This window comes from Polistes dominula, unplaced genomic scaffold (assembly GCF_049000335.1).
Source record: "Polistes dominula isolate Pdom_NZ unplaced genomic scaffold, Pdom_raw_medaka contig_37, whole genome shotgun sequence".
Taxonomy (NCBI): Eukaryota; Metazoa; Arthropoda; class Insecta; order Hymenoptera; family Vespidae; genus Polistes; species Polistes dominula.
This window is the reverse complement of record NW_028301169.1, coordinates 256,792-277,580: the sequence shown is the minus strand read 5'-3', so window position 1 is coordinate 277,580 and position 20,789 is coordinate 256,792. Positions and strand designations below refer to the sequence as shown.

The following is a 20,789-nucleotide window of genomic DNA, read 5'->3' as shown; positions in this document are numbered from 1 at the left end:
AATGATATGGAAGTAATGGACCCCGTTTGCTTGCGCCTCCGCGGGAGATTGACCGGTACGATAGCATCCAAGAAAAAAGAACTAACTGGTTCCCTCCTCCTCCTCCTCCTTCTCCTACCCCAAAAGAGAGAGAGAGAGAGAGAGCTCGATGACAGATTGATCCGATTCCAGTTCTGGATTTGCTACGACAGATTTTCAACCAACTGTTGTCGAACTCTACCGATCATTACGTCGAATTATAGATGTGTAGTACTTGATCGATGAGTCTAACGTTTTCTTCGCGATTTCCTATCAAGACAAAGAATTTGAGGAGAACTAAAATGGCGTTCGTCAATTTTCTCCAAAATATAAGACAGATTATTATTTCTATTCGTTCTTTTTAGTAAGTTGAAATAGACCGAAGCTTAAGTTGAGGCTTTGTTCGAAAGTTAAAATAAGATGGCGATAACTATTCTTTCGAAGGAGCTGTTATGGCTTGCTCGTCTTTAGGATAAGATTTATCTCGTCGGAAGATCGTCGGATCCGTGGCAGGAGTTAGGACGAAGGATGTTCCGGTGGAACAACAGGAAGTTAAGGGAGGCTTTCTCCCTTTCTAGGATATCGACTTCGTTGAAACCACAGGAGAGAGACGAAGACAGAGAGGAAGAAAGAAAGAGAGAGAGAGAGAGAGAGAGAGAAGCACGCTAAAGCAGAACGTCGTCGGGGGCTGTGCTCGAGGAAACGAGAAGAAGGAGGCTGTGAACCCGGCGTAAAGCCCTCGGGCAAACCTCGCTCCTTATCGATCTGCCCCTGAGACGAAGAGAAGAGTAAGAGAGAGAATAAGAGGGTTACAGAGTAGTGTAGTAGCAACCTAGAGTGGTGAGTCTTTCCCTCTCTCTCTCTCTCTCTCTCTCTCTTTTTGGCGGTGGTTTGGATGTATATATATATAGGTATAGGTATAAGATAGACCTCAGCAGAGAGCCACCTACTCGAGCGTGACTCCGCAGCCAAAGTCGAGCCTATCAATATTTCCTCCCGAAATCCTTCCTCCTCCGTACCTCCTTTTTTATTCTCCTTTTCTTTCGTTTCCACGAAGACGTCGGTAAAGTGCTCTAAGCTCTAGAAAGATCTTTTCGTTCGTCACTTTAAAGTACAGATTAATAATGTAAGTAAAAAATAAATATGCATAATTTGGTCAAAAGCTCTAGATATTGTAGAGTAATAAAAGATAGAAAATCGGTAATATTATTTTCGAAGGACGAGTGCTGACTATGAAATAATAAGGAAATAAAGCGAACAAGAAAAATCACTCGGTTCATTCGTATAAAAGAAGAAGGTTAAGGAAGAGGAATAGGAGGAGGAAGGAAAAGAGGAAAAAAGTAGACGACGATGAAGAAGAAGCTCGGAACTGTTAGCGTACAATCTTCTTCTCATTTTTCGCCTTGTTTTTATCCTATCCTCAAATCTGTCTCATACTCGCGATATATAACCGTTATTTTTCGCGAAAACCACTCCATTATATCTTTCTTTCTCTCTTCTTTTCTTTGTGCACTTTTTTTTTCTCAGCAAAGACGTCCTTCGTGTCACCCCAACTCCTTCCTCTACTCATCTTCCTCTTTGGTAACTAGCTAGCAAGCTTTTCGTGGATCGTCTCGTTCGAAAGTGGCCCGACGACAAAACAGGACAATACTTTATATTAACTCCATCATTATTTCTTCGTCCGGAAAAGTAGTTTGGAAAAAGCGAGTCGTGCTTTCCTAATGGGTATGGTATGGGTAGAAATCACAGGGAGCTGGGGGTGGACTTTGCGATCATATCTATGTCTCTCTGTTTCTTCCACCAATGGAATTTCAACGTGGTCAAAAAAATCTCTTCTTAGCAACTAGAAGAACGACTCATCGAACTTTTACAACTAGCTATAGTTTATTTCGAAAAGAAATACGTTTACCTAGTCACAGTTGAGGAAGCTTGCGGACACGTCTAGCGTACGTGAGAGAGTAGTAGAAGAAGAAAAGATAAGATGACTGGCTCACGTAGAGGGTGTACCAGAAAGGTAGTAGCTAGGTAAGTATCCGCGGGTTAAGTTTTTCCAGGCGATCTGCTCTCCGGATTCAGATCAATACCCGCCATCTGGACCTTGGTTCGAAGAGGGCCACGAGGAGGGCCACGAGGAGGGCCACGAGGAGGGCCACGAGGAGGGCCACGAGGAGGCTTTGGAACAAGAACAAGGATCGACGATCTAAGAGAGAGAAGGACAGGGACTACCGAAGCGAGACACGGTGCGCGTGCGAGTGTGTGTAAAAGAGAGAGGTGGAGGAGTCACTCGAGCAACAAGCCACCGGCGCACCCTCAACTACTAGATCCTTCCAAGACGCATCGAATGCTTGGCCAAAAAGCCATTTCTGTAGCTACATACGCCTAGCTTTCACGCTGTTCTGAATACGAGCTTATCCTTTCCCCTCTCTCTTTTTTTCTCTCTGCGTTTCCCTCTGTGGTTCTCTCTGTGTTTCTCTTACTCAGGAACGAATGAAAATAACTGTAAGCAAGCCGAAAGAAGTCTGGCGCATAGCATGACCGTCGAAAGTGTCCGCGAATCGACGAAACTTTATCGTCCGTTACATCCCTCTCAACGTCAAGTCGTAATATTATTTAGATCTTGATGGCCCTTACAGTCTCACACTTTTCTTATCTCTTTATATTTCGTTCTAACGATTTCACGTGTTCGCAACAAATTTCTGCGATTTATCGTGGAATGTTATTTTATTCGTTTTTAACAATTTATTTTTTTACGTCATTCCCTATACTTAGAAATTAGGTTAAGATTGAGAAGGAATATTCGAAGGATAAAAGTAAAAGAGGAAGGTAGAATGTTAAATTAGTGGTTTGGATGCTCGTCAACGCGTTAAACTCATTTGCGTACGTTTCCATTAGCAAGTCCAGGGAAATCGAATTAGTTGATCTCGCTTGTAGGAAATTCGATCCGCATTACGCTCGATTAGATTATCAGTTATCCACTTGTAGGGCTAGCAGGAATAGGGACTGTAACAACACGCTAAAGTACACGAGAGATGAGGCGGATGAGACAGGAGATAAGGTCTTAAGTAGCGACTGATTAAATCTCGGGACATATGCGAGTCGATCAATGGCTTTTCTTCCGTCTCCCTTTATCTTTCTCTCCTCTCCATTCCAAACGAAAAGAAAGAGAAAGAGAAAAAAGGGAAAGGGGAAAGCAACAACAGCAATAGCAGCAGCGGCAGCAGCAGCCGAGTTGTTCAGTTTGTGCGGTGCTGATACGCTGTAATGCCGTCTCATGGGAGTTAGTTCCCCTGTTGTTCTCTTTGTAGGACGGCCCTTCGAAGTCGTAGGTAGTATTACTAGTGTTCCACTCTGAGCCGCTGACCCGAGCCACGACGACGCGACGTAAAAACACTCGAATTAATCGGCTCATTCCCGAAGGAACCTGCGAAAGGTCAATAGGATCGGGGGTGTCGAATTGGTCTGTGTTGTACACTTATCTCGATGCACACTTGTTCAAAATGAAGTGGCCGAGGGTGTTGCTGGTAGCACAAAAGTCCTACGACTAATCGCTCGTTCCCATCGGTGATTCGAGCGAAGCATATGTCGAGCGATTTCGATGATCGAATCCCTTAAAAAAGGTCTCCGGAGAAAACTGTCTTTTGTTTCTATGGCAGGGAGGCGGGGTTCAGGTGTATTAGGAGATTTTCAAGAGATCGATTAGATATGTAATACACGTTTTTACTTACCGATTGATCGAGGAAACAGAGGGTACGTTGTCCTGCGAACAAATCCCTTCGGCTAGCAACCTGTCTCGTATCTCCCAAGCAAACATCGTTGGATTGTCCCTCTTGTAATTAGCGATAGCATCGACCACTGGCGGCGTTGCTACCTTAGGTTTCGAACCACCTATCACGCCAGCCTTGAAGCTACCGGTTTCGTAATACCTGTGTGTTTTCAAACCAAATTCAAATTATTTGATATTTTATAAGAAAATAAAAAACAAAATCAAAGGTTCAGTTTTTGTAAGAGAAAAGGGTAAAAGAGAAAAGATTGCGCATTTTTCCGGAGAGGCAGTCAGCCAAGGTTGGAATAACGAATAGTCGTCCAACGGTGCGTCAACGGCCGCCTGTTTTAAAACAAACTGCTTCTGCCCCCTGCTGGCCTACCCCTTCTCTCTCCCTTTCTCTCTTCCTTTCTCTCTCTTTCTCTGGCAGCCACCCGCGGTTATAGGAACGGCGATGGACGATCGCGATTGGACCGCCGTGAACGCGCCCTTTGTGCCTAATTAGTTAAATAATATCTTCGCTCGTGCTTAAATTCAATTACGGCAGAAAGCCCGCAATAATGGTCCGCTTGTGGGCCGCCTTGATGGATGTGGGTCCGTCGCTCGGCTTCTCTCCTATTCGTTCTCGATATATATTTGCTCCCTTTTCTCTAGTCCGTTTATTTTGCGAACGCGCCTCACTACCATTCACTTTGAATAAATGAAAATAATTCTACACAGCGTTATCAATAACATCCAATCAAAAATTGTTTGAGTTTGTAAAAGATTATTCTGAAAATGATATCGTAGATTTTCGGTATGTTCTGTTTTTTTGTCGGTTGGTTCTGTGGGATCATTAATGCGTTCTTATGGTTATGGCAAAGCCTAATATGATTTCGACGAAGGAAAGCGCTAACGGCGAATGGAGCCGTCCCCTAGCGAGCTTCTAACACCGTTCTTACTTTCGGCGAGGGAGACACGGAGAAACCAGAAATTGATCTACCACGCTAAAATTCGATTATCGACACTTCAACTTGTCGTCTCTTGCTTCTCGCTTTATCTCTCGATATGTCTCTTGAGAACCGAGAACTAAGAAACTTCTCCGAACGCTTCGCGTGAAATCAACTGCGAATGATTCGATGACAAAAACATTATTACCTACGACAAAAGTATTTCTATTTAATTGGTCAGTTATTCGATGTAATATACCAACCAACCATCGTATTGCAAATGCCGATCACGAATTTAATGATCCAATATTTATTGTAATAGCTACACGATAAAGGAAAAGGGAAAAAGAGAACAAGAGCGAGAATTATTGAGAATAACGTTGGATTTTGAACCTGCTGTTATAAAAGCGTTCTGGCACCCTTAAATAGTGGAGGTCACGGGTGGAACCCTTCGAAATTATTAGATACGATTATATCTGGCGTAAAACCCCATTCCAAGCACACATGGCAATACTCAACCGTTGACATTTCACTCTCTCACTCTCTCTATCTCTGTTGATCTATGCCGTTCGCTTTGTAACAACTCACTTTTTCTCTTTTTGTTCTGCTTCGGGCTCCCTCGCGTGAAATGGTCATTAGATCGTACGATTTTTCAAATCGACCGAGTGCTCTCGCTTAATTTCGATTTAAATGCGTTCGAAACAGGTTCACGTATGATTCACTACACTTTCATTATTCGCCCGATATAAACGTATACTTTTTCCTCCTTCTAAATCATTGTCGTAGATAGATCACGATCATTTCAGCCGTAAATCATAATAATGATCAATGGCAATAAATATCAGTTTCAAAATAATATTTATGACGAAAATTTAGAATATTTTTTCTTTTTTTTTTTTATAGTTACGAATGATTTCATTTGTGCAACGAGAAATCCTTGAACATTTAGCAAAGTATTACATAGAAATTCTTTTAACTTGAACTGCATACAAAGATAAACCGATTTACTCTTAGCTTTACCACGAAGAAGAAGAAGAAGAAGAAGCAGAGGAAGAACTCTTTGTGTCTGGACCAAATAATTTTGGGTCTCTTTTTGTTGCCTAAAAAGCGGTAGATGTTTATCCTTCTGTAAAGGTCTAGTGCACAAGCTTTTCAACACTACGCGCGGCTCTTTTTACGAGCTTCTCTCATTTCGATCGGAGAATTCACCTATTGAACAAGTCCCGCGTGTTAGAGAGTAGCTTTTCGGTAGCGTTTTCGTGGCGTTTTGGTGGCAATTCGGTGCCAGTGCAGACAATTCCGCGAAGACGAAAGAGAACGCGTACTTACGAGGTGTATCACCGACGCGTGACTGCGTAAAACGGCAACCTCTTGCGTTTTAACGCTGTTTCCTTCTCCCAAAAAGCCTTTCGGCATGGCGCGAACGTTCTCCAGCCGTAAAATTGTACAACTTGCATCCGTTTTTGTTATTTATCGTCTCTTGCCACTTCTTCCTTCTCCTTCTTCTTCTTCTTCTATTTTTAGTACATAACTCGTCGACGAAATTGCGAACGAAAGTTATTTCCTTTTTTTCGTGGAATAGTTCCTACAATGTTTTTAGCTTAGACTTTTTCGTGAACCTACGAGTAACCAAAACGAAAGTATGCAATTGAATAGAGTGTGTGCTTTTACGAACAATCGATTAATTCGTCGACCGGGCTATTTCCGTTGGTTTCTAAATAAATCATTTAGGAAATCGTAATTTCATCGATGAGATCCATACGACCGCATGGATAATCGTTTCGTCGTCTTTCTCTTTGTTTTTTTTTATTTTTCCTAGTCGCGATCGATTTCGTCCACGTTCAAATTGCAATTCACAGCGTCGAAGCTATCGATCCAATAAGAAGAGAAAATTGCGTTCACTCTCGATCTTTCTTTGTCGTATTGAAAGTAAGTACTTATCGATGGTACATACATACATGTGTGTGCAACATGCAATAGTCGTTCGTTCTATTCATTGCCGCCCTTTCTAGTATCGCGTTCGTATTCGATAAATGGATATTGGATAACAGTCGATTAAGTTTATAACTGTTAACTTTTACGGGCCTGAGCGTTGTTAGACCTATAGGAAACACATACCCGCATACCTAACCGAATATCTACCTACATACCTACATTCATAAGCATATAGGTATAGCATATATAGATGCCTGGAGTAAAAAAGTGAGAGAAAAAAAAGTGTCTCGTGTTCTCGCGGATCGCGATTGAATTTCAGTAATAAATCCCCAAGTATAAATTCTATGACATGACATCGAATACATTCGTTATGTCCACCAGACGTTGACCTTTTTTTTATTACATATTTTTTCCATACTTTATTACTTATTTAAAAACATATAGCTACTCAAAGTTTACTTATATTTTCTCCGGCTATCGATGCAGTGAAAAGAATCAAAGAGAAATGGATATATATATATATATATATATAGGGGTTTATTCCTATGAAGGGTAAAATATTCTCTTTCCCTCTTTTACTCCAATAGCAACAAATAATATAATCCATCTATTATATTGAATCCATGAAAGAACTCGCTCGCATACATGACAATGATATTCTAAAGACGAGAAGGACTAGGACGGAAGAATGACATTCGGCCCATCAAAACGGCACGAGGCCACCCGTTATAATCGAGCGGGGTAGAGGGTGGAAAAAACACGGAAACCGCATATCGTCGGCTCCCTTAGCACCCCCGCGTCTCCCCACCAACCGAGAGAGAGAGAGAGAGAGAGAGAAGGGTGTTTCCTTCCGGTCCTGTCGCTACTACTTCCCTAGCCTTCCTTATTTCTTACTCAAACTTCTAACGACGTCTTTAATTAAATCACTCGGATCCGAGAATACTTTGTTTCGACGATTGCAAGCATTACTCACCTAGACAATATCTTGGATACACAGCCGTGAGATACCCTGAGTTGTCTCGAAATGTCGCACGGTCGGACACCACTGTGCGCGAGTTCGACGATCCTTTGCCTTACCACGTCCGGTAAGGGCCTCCCATTCACAAAGACACCACCAAGCTGGTTAACTCCACCGTGGCCTGGAAAAATGAAAATCGATGGAGCATTAGTCGAGTCGAACGATCCTACCTACTCGAGCTTTAAGAATGTACTTTAGAATGGTCTAACGACGCTAAGAAAGAAAGAAAGAAAGAAAGAAAGAAAGGAAGAAAGTAAGAAGGAAGGAAGGAAGGAAGGAAGCAAAGAAAAAGAAAGAGAAAGAAAGAAAGAAAGATATCATTCGGGGTCAACCTTCCGTGCACTCTCGCGAGACTTTCGTGCTTTCGATTTAAAGCTTGCGACGTTCCCCGAACTTCCTACAAAGATACGTATTGGACTTTGATCCTGTGGGAAAAAAGAAAAGTATGAAAAGTGGCCTTTCTTTACCATTTCATTTAAATGAAATTTTCTTTTTCTTTTTTTCTCATGACGTATATTTAGACAAATTTATTTGTTGTTTGTATTTTTGAGAAAAGTTTTGTTACTGTATGTTTTCTAAATTGTAACCGAATTATGGTTAACTCGACGTAGCATTGTCGTTGTTGAGAAAGCAGGTGAAAGTTGTATCGCGTTTGCGAGAGAGGAATGGAAGTTATTGAACGTGACCGATCGTCCCCTTTTTCGGAAAATTGCGCTTTTCTTTTGAACGTGCCTGGTAAGAAAAAGAAAGCTAAGGGAGAGTAGAGAAAAAAAGGGAGGAAAGAAAGAGAAAGGGACGTTATTATAACATTTCAAATTGATTCCGCTTGAAAGTATCGTTAGAGGGATTATTGTAACTCGGTGAGATTTTCGGAAAGAACTTTGTTGGTTCGCATGGGAACTACGTAGGCGGGTTCCTGAGGTTTATTTTCGATTTATCTTACGGATCTTTGGCACGAGTTTTGAGGTAACTGTTGGAGTAGGACACAAACACCACTGCTATTTAATAATGTTCATTATTTCGCAGACGCATAGTCTTAATTCACGTATGGAGTGACGAACGCTATAACTCCAAGTTTAATAACGCAAATGGAGGAGGGTTCTGTCTAGTGACATATGCCCTTGTGTTCGCGCCGCTGCGTCGATGATTCGATGATCATCTCGTAACGCGTCGAGTGTTCCTTCTGACTTCATCCAACTCCGATCGTCCCTTACAACGCATTACATTAAATTATCTCTTTATTCGCGTCTGGAAAAGCTCTCCCTCTCCGCGACAAAAAAAAAAAAAAAAAAAAGGGAAAAGGAACGGAACCAAACGAAACGACACGATTTATTTGCCGAATTTTCTTCATTTCTTCTTTCTTTTTTTTATCAAAGCAATTACTTTTAATTTGACTGTTACCGATCACGTACATTGCGGTTATCGTGGTCAACGCACGCGCGAACACAAACTAACACGTCTTTACACATGCACAAGAGCTGCCTCCCCGATGAAATCTATCGTTGCAATTACCCACGGATAATTGCGTTTGCTAGATTACATTTCGATTTGATTTATCGATGCGAACGATCTCGTTGTTTCATTTTTTTAAACGTTTTCTATAATTTTCATTATTTATCATGGAATACCGAAGAATATTTCATTAATACTTTATAAAGTGTATACCATCTGCATTGATACAAATATATTCAGCATTGAAGTTTATTTTTTGGTTGGTAAAAAGAACAAAGATACAAACATAGAGAAGTTGGTATCTCTCTATGAGAGAGAGAAGACAATGAAGGACTCCCCAATATCATTACTAGAAACGATACGCGCTTTCCGGTCGCAAATCAATTCGCTTTCGCGTTTATGGTCGCATCCCCGTGGCGTTGGCCGGTAGTCAGGGGGACATCGCTGGAATCATGGTGGCATTTCGACGGCAAAAGCACCATGACTGGCCTACGCGCGACTCACACACGCGGCGTCACGCCTGCTGACCACAACTATACGAGGGTTCTCTTTGCCAACCTCTCGACCACCCCCGCCGATTTGCCGAGAGAGAAGTAACAAACCGAGTCCGCTCGGTTTGCACTCGGTTTGCACTCGGTTTGCACTCGCTTTCCAATGGTATTACCGAAACTTATTACTCGAATAAATCGAACTCTCGATATTTTCCACCAAAATAACGAGCTCGGATTAACGTGATTAGGTTTATACTAACTACAGCGAAAAGATAGATAGATCGATAGATAGCTACATCAGATAAAAAAAAACCCACTACAACTTAATTACTCTATCTTACTTTCTCTCGGTGTATTAGGTTGCGTCAATAATTAATCTCGACTTTTTTTTACAGATTTTCTCTATACATTTTATATTTATATAATTAATTGATCTTACCTAATGTTAAAAACTGAGAGAGAGAGAGAGAGAGAGAGAGAGAGAGTAGTATCGATATTGTTTATTGGTCAATCGAATACGATTCAGAAAAGTATATAGACCGGATCAAAAGAATCTGGCGTTTCGATCGATTCGTTATTTATAAATCGTAGAAGAAATGAAAGATTATTAACGAATCGTGCCTATCGTCGTCGCGTAGTCGACGATGCGACCAGTCATCGTAGAAAGTTAGCGAGAGTAACAGAAGAAGACGCCGATAACCCCAAGCGATCCCAATTATAAAGTGTCTCTCTCGTTTTAATCGAACGAATCGAACGCAGCGGTATGAGAGTGGGATTTCATCCATTACGATTTGCTCGATCGTATATTGGGAATACATCCGTCGGTTTAAATACGCGAATAAAATCGAGTGTGCGGTGAAACGTATCCGGCAAAATACGGATCGTCCGTTCGTTCGTTCGTTCGCTCGTTCGCTCGTTCGCTCGTTCGAAAATAACGAAGCTGGATCTCACCAACGAGGACTTTTACCTTCCTCTTCTTCCCTCCCTCCCCCTATCGATTCTGCCATATTTTTTTTTTATATTCCTTCCTCTTTCTATCGACGATAAATTCGATACGAACGTACGTTCATTTATTTATGTATTGTATCGTTGCATATGTATTGTATCATCAAAAAATCCCTTTCTCCGTAACTTTTGTTTTTTGCTCGTGCTTGCTTTTTTCACGTTCGACAATTTTTCTCGATCATACTCCCTTCTAATCGATCACGATTCGTGACGCACCGATATAAGAAGCTTCCACGGAGAGAAATAAGGTGACCTGGCTGTGCGCCGAGCTGCTGCGGACTACTTTTCGATCTCTTGTCTCGAGTCTCCATTGTGTTTCCGTTTCTTAAACGTTCCTACGCGTGTTCGACGATGGAGAGATCATCGTTTTCTTTTTTTTTTTCTTTTCCATTTTTATCAGTGAAATTCATTTTACCACGAGATTCGACATCTCGCCGACGGATCGGAAATTTGATCTGAGAAGCCTGAACTCGAGTCAAAGTTATTGAGAATCGTGCGTTAGATTCGCGTGGTCACTCGATATTTCTCATATCGGCATCTCGCGCCTTACTTTGTTCTTGTATTATATTACACACACACATATATATATATTACTCGAGGCGCACCTGCATACGACAGAAAAAAAATTCGTTCGCAATTATACTTCGTTGCGCTATATTCGCCATGTTTCTTCATGTCTATCCTTTTTCAAATACTTTCAACATCATTATAAAGAAAAGATGACACGTATTTATAAGAATGTATTTTCATGCATTTAATAATAATGAGTTGGTAAGGTAATTTGCGACAAGCGGTGGATTCATTAATACAACTAATTAAGTTTATTTTTCTCGCCATCAGAAAGGATTACTCTACATTGCGCATCGCAAAACGATTTAACGATTTAACGGCTGCTACCGAATACGATCTGCGCGAATGGGGTCCCATTTTCCTGCTCGTATTTTATAATTATTATCGTTTCATTAACGTCATCCCGGATCCACACCAGACGCCTTTATAAACGATCCCTTTCCTATATGTGTCGTCCTTGTGTAAAACGATTATTAAAAGGAATGTTGAAATTTTTCTTCATTACTATCTACACCTTAGCCTTGATTACTAATTAAACATCAACGTGAAAATCTTTTCGATTAACATAGCAGCCTGTTTCTAGATTATCAACGATCTATCTTTTTTTTCCCCTTATTTAGATTTATTTTTCTCAAATTGAATACATTTCCGAACAATTTGATTTTTATTGAAAAACGATAAAAACTTGAGAAAGAAAGAAAGAAAGAAAGAATAAGAAATAGAAACGGCATCGAAGAACTCATCTTTGAAATGATGATTTTGTACGTAGATGAGAGAACGCATCAACTGTGGTTAGAGTTTTTTCACGAGTTTCGAACGTGATTCGGGATCACGAAACGAACAACAGCCGTACACCGATTGATACGTATTTTCTGTACGTTTTCTTACGAACGAAACTTCGTACCAATCGTTTTGGTATTTGATCGGCCAAATTTTTTCGCCTCCTCGATCGTTCTACTTTGTTTTCTATTCGTTGCTTATAATCGATTCGATCGAGAGAAATCGTCTTTTTATCTCAAATCGCGATGTGTTTACAAATTTGCTAGTTTTTCAAATGAAATTATTGGTCCAACCTCTAGTTAACGAATCTTAAGATAAATAAAAGGAAAAAGATTGGGTAGAAGGATAGGAGGAATCTTTTGCTGGTTGGTTAGAGATCATCGTCGGATCTAAGAATTCTCACGGATGGCTTACAAGTATAATATTCCATCATGTTCTGGTTGTAACGATAGGCAGCGGTGCTGAGGTCCATCGCAGCACTTGTGAGGGCCGACGGCCGTCGGGGTATGAGAATCCAGCAGCTGGCTCCTCTTTTTCTCTATCTTTTTCTCGTGCATTCACCGCGAGGGTGTAGAAGAAGGAAGAACAGCGTATACATATATAGATATACTCTATATAGGAAAGAACCGTAAAGGTGAGAAAGAGAGACTTCCTATTGACTTTCGATAAAGACCTCTTTACACGCTTCTTCAGAGCTATTTTCGTCTCTTTTTAACGACTGTTAGTTCTCTCTCTCATGGCGATGGTCTACAATGGTCTATCATCAAGAAGGGCTTTGTGCGGATAAACGACGGGTGGCTTTGCCCGGCACCCGGCCGACCGTCGCTTCATCTCGACCAACTTCTTCCTCTTCTTTTTCTTTTTCCTTTGTCACACTTTTAGAAAAAAAAAAAAAAAAAAAAAAAAAAATAGTTGATTCTCTTGGTCGTCGCGTCACAACACTCAACTTAGAAAATACACCACTCAACTCTCACTCGCGGCCACTGTCCGCGAATAATCCAACTTCGTGTCCATTGGACGAAAATCAAGTCGAGGAGGAAACATCTCGTCGAATCCTCTTTAGCAATCGTCTAATGTCGAGTTCACTGCATCCATTTAATTTTCATTGTCATCAGGGATAGTTATTCATCACCGACGCCCGTCGTCCATGTGATTTTTCGCATTGCTTTTCCATTTTGGACACTTACTTCTCGCGCAATCGAACGAAAGTCGAATGTAAGGTAGGGGAAGATAATGGAGAATAAATTCGCGGTTGGAATCGCGAAAACACTGGATTAACTCTCGGCGTTCGAAGACGCGGAAACACGGGAAGGTGGCTTCTGCCTGTCGTCGGCGTACACACGTGACTTCGGCCAGCTTTTCCTCCCCCCCAGATACAAGGAGCTTTCATCCCCACGCGGCCGTCGACTCCGCCCTTTGCATCCCTCGAGCAGCATCCACTCGGGACAGGGGAACGTCCGATTGGTCCACGATGGGATCACGTGTCCTAGCGAGGTGGGATCAAAGGTAACGCGCGACGCAGGGTTTCTAGGGAAACGCGAGCGGCGTCGCGCGGGATAACGTCGTTATATTGCCATCCAGACGACACAGAGAGATCTATAAGCGTGTTGGTATATACCTACGGGTGTCTCTTTTCGAAGGGGTGCTGCTCGACGAGGCAAAGGTTGCGAAATAAACGTTCGCCGGCTGGTCTACCGCCAACAGTCCCACGCGAAATCACGCGGCGCACACCCTCGCTCTCTGAGCACTGCTTATTCATGAGCTTCTTCTTAACCCGAAGAGACCTTCTTCTTCTTCTTGCGTTTCTTCTTACGTTACTCTTTTACCCACGGATTGTCTATCGATTTCACCCAAGTATTTTGATCTTCCGCATTTTTCAATCAATGAAACTTGAAATAATTGGACAATGCGTCATGGCATGTTCATAATTATTTTTTGGCACTGTTAGTTTCACTCGAATTCTTTCTCGTTTTAAATCTTGCCAAAGATAGTTTCTCTTGCCAAAAAATCAATAAAATATAGTCTAATTCTAAGAGTTACTAGCTGGTTTCGTAAGGAATAAAACTTGATCTATGGCGGTGGCTTTTTAAAAGCAAACTTGTAACGTAATCGATGACTGTCCAAGAGTGTTATCCTTGAAAGTGATTTTTGCCAGATTCTTTTATAATTACTTTTATTCTTTAATTCGTTGATATTTAAAATTTTCTTCTCAGATAGATTGAGAAACTAGAATGTCTTCCTTGAACGATACCGAACGTAGTTGGACGCGCATCGAGTCCTAGCACGGTTAATTACGAGACTGATTACGTCTCGACGTAAATCCCATGGACGGTGTCCGTACTAGGTGGAGGGATGGAAAAGGTGGACGAGGGAGTAAAGGGCCGGGTAGACACAGATACTATACCCTGGCTAGGTGGGGAGGAATCATGGAAAAGTGGGGACGACGTATACTGGTTTGCAATCTGTGCGTAGCACGAGCCTTGCCTTCTCCTTGAGAACTTCTTTCCGATTCATATTTGCATACGTTCGAACTATCTATGTAATTCGAGATGTGTTTTGTAATTTTTATTTCTATTCGTTCTTTTATTATTCTTCCTCATTGTCTCTACGATGGCCTTGCAAAGCGTTGCAAGCGACAAATCTTTTTAATTGGATAAGAAAATTGACTACTCTTATTTATCTCAAAATGAGAGAAAAAAAATAGGAGTATCGAAAAGGAGAGGTGGTTTGTACACCTTTTTAAATGTTGCTCTGGGAAGAAGAAGGTCTGGTCTGCGTTGGCTCGGATCGGCAGGATCGCCCGGAAGGTGCGGTCAGCCATCGGCGTTGGTGGGACCGTCGGTGGGACCGTCGGTGGGCCGCGAATCTCACAAGGGTCCGGTTTACATTCGAGTGCGTTCCTTCTCGCGGCGACTTTATTCTTTCTTTCTGTCTGTCTTTCCCTTGCCTTCCACGGCATCTCCTTCCTTGCAGCACCCCTTTTCCTCGTCTCAACACGACACAATCCTGTCATTAGATACGGGAGATCAAGAGAAAGAACGAGTATAATCGCGTGTAGCCCATGTAAGTGTAGAACTCTTGTATTCACCAATGTGCGTCTCTTGTCAAACGAACGGATTCATTACGCAACGAAAGTCTACGCGACACCGACACTACCTTGCTGAATACGAGCGGGGAGCTCAATGAAACTTCCTTCGTCTTCGTATTTATTCTTAACCAACGCATTACTCGATACCCCAAGTCCGTGTCGATTAATAATTACGGATTGTTACATTGATTTCTGTTGCCAGTTGCAAAGAGACAAAGTCGCTAACGAGGAAAATTTCAAGAGAACATTATATTTTCATATTATATACTCTGACAGCTCGCTTACGTCTCGAATGATACATAACACCAGAAGAAATATTATAAATATTCCGGTTCACCTGTTTCCTGTGTAAACCTATGAGAGACTTATTCGAGCGACTTTTCTCACGAACGTAATCTCTGGAGGATCACTCGAGATTACCAGGATTGGCATATCATTTGAGCGAACGACGAACGACCGGCTCTGCTTGTGTTGACGTGCAATATGTCGCAACACGATTGCGTTGCTACTCGGCAACAAGACGCATTTGCGGCCGAATGGGGACGTACTCTCTGAAGGAGAGAATTAGAGCACTATCAGAGGGTGAAGGAACGTTGGTTGGTGCTTGAACAGATGCAGATGAGCTTGCTACTCTAGGTGCATCGATCATTGGGGTAATGTGGCTGCATCCTACTCTCTTGACTACCCCTAATCAGTAGCTATCCTTCCTAATCCGTTGCCTAGCCACCACATTAATCTCATTTATCATAGAGTCAAAGATCGACGACTAAGAAATTTCCTAGTTGTCTTCAAACTTCTATTTAAGGGATAGTTCTCTCTCTGTTTCACATATTCTTCGAATTTGATAACCTACTTTTATCAGTAGCTCTAGTAATAGCGAATATGTAGGTAAAGAAGAAAATAAAGGAGAAGAAGAAGGAGAACGATAAGTTAGGAGATTTGATGTAAATAGCGCACTTACTTATTCGCCACCGTCGCACGGCACAAGTTAAAAATACGGAGGCTAAAGTAAGGGGAGAGTGGAAGCAGAGACTTTTTTGCGTAATGAAAGCAATCAATTCAAGTCCCTGTCGCCTCCAACATCTCACTGAGGGTTCCATTTCTCTCTCCCTCTTGCTAGGGGTAGAAGAGGAAGAAGAAAGAGAGGGTGATGGGCACTCACCCTCGTCTCCGCAAGGCACAACCCTCTTTCTCACCACTCCAACGGTGGCCACGACCACTTTTGTAGTCATCATAAAATGCCTTGCTTTCAAGTTCCGACGATTGCTACTCCTTCTTTCTTTTTCTTTTTTTTTTTTTTACTCGCTTCCATCCACAATGAAGGTAACGGTGGTAGGAAATAACGAAATGGAGAGAGAGAAAGGGAAAAATCTCCTTCCATGGAAGCTGGAGCAGGTTACTTCGCGGAGTTGTTCCAGCAAGAAGGCAAATAATCCTCGGATCGAGCCGTGAACGCGAGAGGGAGGGAGTACTTCGAGGGCGGTGAGTCGGACGATCCCTTTAAAACAGCACTAAAGTATCGTTAATCTTGAGAAAAGGAGCTCTTACTTTCGACGAGACAAACTGGTTAGACGCATCTACTTGATGCAAAAACAAATTCTCCTTTGCTCGAGCCACGATATAACTTTTGTCTTTTTATTTCATTTATCTTTCTTTTCCTCTCGAGAATTATAAGAAAAAGTTTTGTTATTAACTGTAATCCTACTCGAACCATTGAAATTTCTTTTTTATGTTGCAATATTTTTGTATTAATACGAACACGTTTAATTGCGATAACGAGAATGAAAATGATGTCTCTCATTGATGAAATTAGTTATTTCATTTTGGAGATAGTGACACTGTTCAGACTCCATGTTGGATAATACGAAAGGGATTCCAGGATATAGTAGGAAGTTCGAAACGCCGCACCTTCCCGCGGGAAATGCTAAATGTCAAACACAGAGGCCTCCGGTACTCTCGTGGGATCGAAAGGCCACAACATCGTAATATGATTACGTTCTGTCCGTCGCTCTCTTCCCCTTGTTTAATCCACGATTACTACATCTCGCATAGGGTCGAGTACTCTTTGTCGATGTATTCGCATAGTTATATCACTTTGCTTTTCGACTATGACCATTCAATTTTCATATGGAATCAATAATAATCTCACGGTTTCATGTTTAATTAGGTCACTCCTTAATAATCTAATCAAATTCTTTTTCAACAATTTTATTCTAATATAAAGTTATACAAAACTTAACTAGTACGAATATTACAAATAGCTATTGACATCGTAAATATACAAATGTATTTTCACGTATACCAACATCGAAAATATAAGTATCTTCTTTCTAGTATTCTATATGTTTTCTATCTCTCTCACTCTGACAGAAAGGACACATGTTCTTCGCTCGGCGAATCGTCTCGCGTCCTTGAACTTTCTCAATATTTATATTTAAACTTTCTCAAGAGTATCGTGTTTTGTTTCGGATTCATAAGATAACTAGTATGGTTCATTTATCCTTCGTTACGCATTGAATTGAGGTACCTACTGGTCTTGTGCGTATCTCGATATCTTATTATTTATTTATTCATATATTTAGAAAACATATTACGTATTAATTATTTAATTAATAAGAGGAAAATGTCAGATTATTCTTGTCGAGAGATTTTGCATATTTTCGTCGGGTCGAATACGTTTTAGGATCGTTCCTCGTATTAGGTATGAATAGCAGGAGGGTAATGGGCAAGGAAGGGTTATGCCACGTACCTATATAAGGGGATGCACTTGAGTGGTTTGTCGTTTGTGGTGGGTGGAAAGCTCGCGTAAGTCAGGACTAAGTGGGTGCTCCGGTAGTTTCGGTAAGGCGCACACGTGCTGCCTCGTGTCGCCCTGTCAGCCCTTTTCTGACATATATTTCTCCATGTATATGTAGAAGTGTATAGGTGTTATTACATACCCACGTACTCTTGACTTACGATTTATATGGAAATTATTTAGCTACGTCCTTTAAATATATCCCATTGTATTTCTCCCTTTTTTATTTTTTTTTATCTCTCTTTTTTCTCTCTCTTTCACCCCATCAACCAACACAAGTTTCTATCGAGAGGCCACTTCGTTTCAATAAAAGCACTTTAAAAGCTATCGATTGTTTGGGAATCGGAAGTTATACTCCAAAGTAGTAGATCACTCTCTCGATGAAAGCATCCACAGATCGTTTTAGAATTATTTCTCTCTTTTGATTATTATTGTTGTTAATATTTAAAAAGAAATTACGTTTGGATGATCCTTTCTGCATACATGCATCGTTTGAGAAATTCTCTCGAGGACTCTTAGGAGTCTTTCTTTTCATTCCTTTAAAGATACTTTTTCTTGAAACACGGTTTGAATAAAAAGACCATCGATCATCCGTGATCGAAAAGTTTTCATAGCGATTCACCAACGTTCCCCGATCGGGAGGACCATTAATTTCACGTGCGCGAAGTCGATTTTAAAGTGGTACACGCATCCGCGCCATCTTATTTTCAGCTGGAATGCACCGATAAATTTGTTCCTATAATTACTAATTTACCTTTAGCTAAGTTTTATGAAATTAACCCTTTGCCCACGCCAGTCGTGAAAATAGGAATATTATATTTTCAAAGTTACTCCTATTATTTCTTGCATCCCTCATTTCCATAATTTCATCCATTATTAATTAATGAATACAATGTAAAATAGGTCGAGAAATTGTTGGAAGAATTCGTGTGACTTTGTGGTTGCCGTTGAAGAAGGAGAATAAGGATAAGAAGATCCCGAAAGGAAATCTCTCTTCCTCCCCAGTTGTATGTCTGAGGTGATGATGTGGTCGTGAATAAGGGGTGGGTGGAGCGCCTCGAGGGGGTTTAACCTAGGGGTTGGTTCATATTTCACGCTCGGTGGTCCCATCTCGCGGAGACAATCTGAACCAGTGCGGATACATCATCGCGTGACGCCACGTAATAACCTCTAGGCCACCGCGAGAGAGAGAACGCCTTTCAAAACCCTCTTATTTATTCATCTCACCTCGTACACCTCTCCCTCTCCCTCTTGCTCTGCCTTTTCACCCTCCTTCCTATCTTTTTCGAGCTCCATATCGAGATAATTCCCCTACCATTTTTTCCCAATTTTAATTAAAAATGATAATCGTAAAATAAGTTGTTGCCCATGTGGATGTTTTAGGTGGGAAAAAGCAAGGGGGTAAAAAATTCTAAGAAAATTCTTGAAATAGAAGTCGAGTCTATCATCGAATTGGACTTAACACCGAAAACACTTTTTCTTTCTTCGAGATTAACGTTGAGATAGGAAACCAGATGTTTGGTTAGACGGGAGTAAGTGCATCGACGAAGGATCGGTGACGAAGACGAAGGCCTCTACAACGTTGTCTCTTTCTTTCTCTTATTTTCGTGTTTTGCACCCTTTTCGCGTGTAATAATAATCCGAGTGAACGTGATAAAAGGAAAACGACGAGTAGGAAGGATGGATATCTATGAACGACGCTCTACACGTACTTGAAGTTTTCTTGGTCGTGTGGCGCTCTCGCGCGCGCACGCGACCGCGTGCCAGAAAGGCTATTTGTCGGATGACAAACGAGCGGCGGGCTACGTGGGTGGCTTCGACGAGAAGCGCCGTGCACTGCTCCGTGCAACGCTCCGTGTCGCAAACTACTCTCTCCGGATGCGTAAACTTTATCTAGGAAGTCTTTTTCTTATGTTAGACCCGCACACATTATACGCGCTTAAGATCTACTAAAAAGAAACTTCATCTTGCTATAATTAGTTTACAAATATTATTAACTACTAAATATAGTATTTGATTTGTTTCTTTTTGTTAACTGTTCAATCTATTAGGATCAATAGCAATAGTTTGATATTTAATCTACTAGAACGAAAAAAGATTTAACATGGCAAAAGAGATCGATACTTTGGATGCGGGAATTTTGTAAAAGAAAGCACTTGAGGAAGAACGAGTTAACGTGGTCTTCCATTCATGCAAGTTGATCGTAGCTCGCATAGAATACGTCGCTGGCAGTTAGAGTAGAAGCTGCTGTTGTTGCTGTCGCTGTTTGCCACAAATCCAAGCTTCCTCGTATCGTCGTTGCGGCTAGTAGACCCGGTAGATCAGTACAAGTATCATAGCTCAGGAGTGAAACACCGAATACATGCGTGCGATGGAGAGAGAATTGGTAGCTACTGCATTTCAGTACTGCACACACGCGCGCGTGACAGTCTGTGTGTGAGAATGAGGGACAGAGAGAGAGAGGGACACAGAGAGAGAGAGAACTCACGTGCGATCGTCGTCGTGCGGTAGTCGGGAGGCACATAATGTCTAATGGGGGTGATTGTGCTCGCGCTCCGTGACGGATCAATCTGCCACCCTCCTCAATCCCCTTCCTCTACTACCACGACTGAGAGGGTGCAGAATTCTAGAGAGAGAGAGAGAGATGTGTTCCAGCCGAAAGCCAAGCACGGACTCGAGTAACGGGCCTATTCGTCATATCCATCGAGTTGCCTGGGATTAGACGTTGGTTGCGTTATTAATCGACTAGTGTCTGTTTCTCTATCATTGCTACCATTCTCCCTCTCACGATCTTTTCCGAGTTTTAATCTGGAATACGAGACGTCTTTATTTCTAATCGTTAGAAATTTGTTTAGATAGATGTTAGAACCAAGTGTTATTATTAGAGTTTGCAATCATTTAATTGTGCATAAATCTATCTAGATACACATAATGCAATTAGTA

At 41.5% G+C, this 20,789-nt stretch overlaps 1 protein-coding gene across 8 annotated transcripts in view; it reads right to left on the bottom strand.

Moving 5' to 3' along the window:
- Positions 1-20,789, bottom strand: part of sv (paired box protein shaven) — a 120,114-nt gene that overhangs the window by 20,038 nt on the left and 79,287 nt on the right. For all 8 annotated transcript variants that reach the window (XM_089179057.1, XM_015327642.2, XM_089179058.1 and 5 more), the window contains exons 4-5: positions 7,619-7,784; positions 3,744-3,941 (exon numbers count right to left, since the gene is read on the bottom strand). In XM_089179057.1, coding sequence (XP_089035183.1) covers positions 3,744-3,941; positions 7,619-7,784 — 364 coding nt within the window. The remainder of the gene's footprint in view (positions 1-3,743; positions 3,942-7,618; positions 7,785-20,789) is intronic.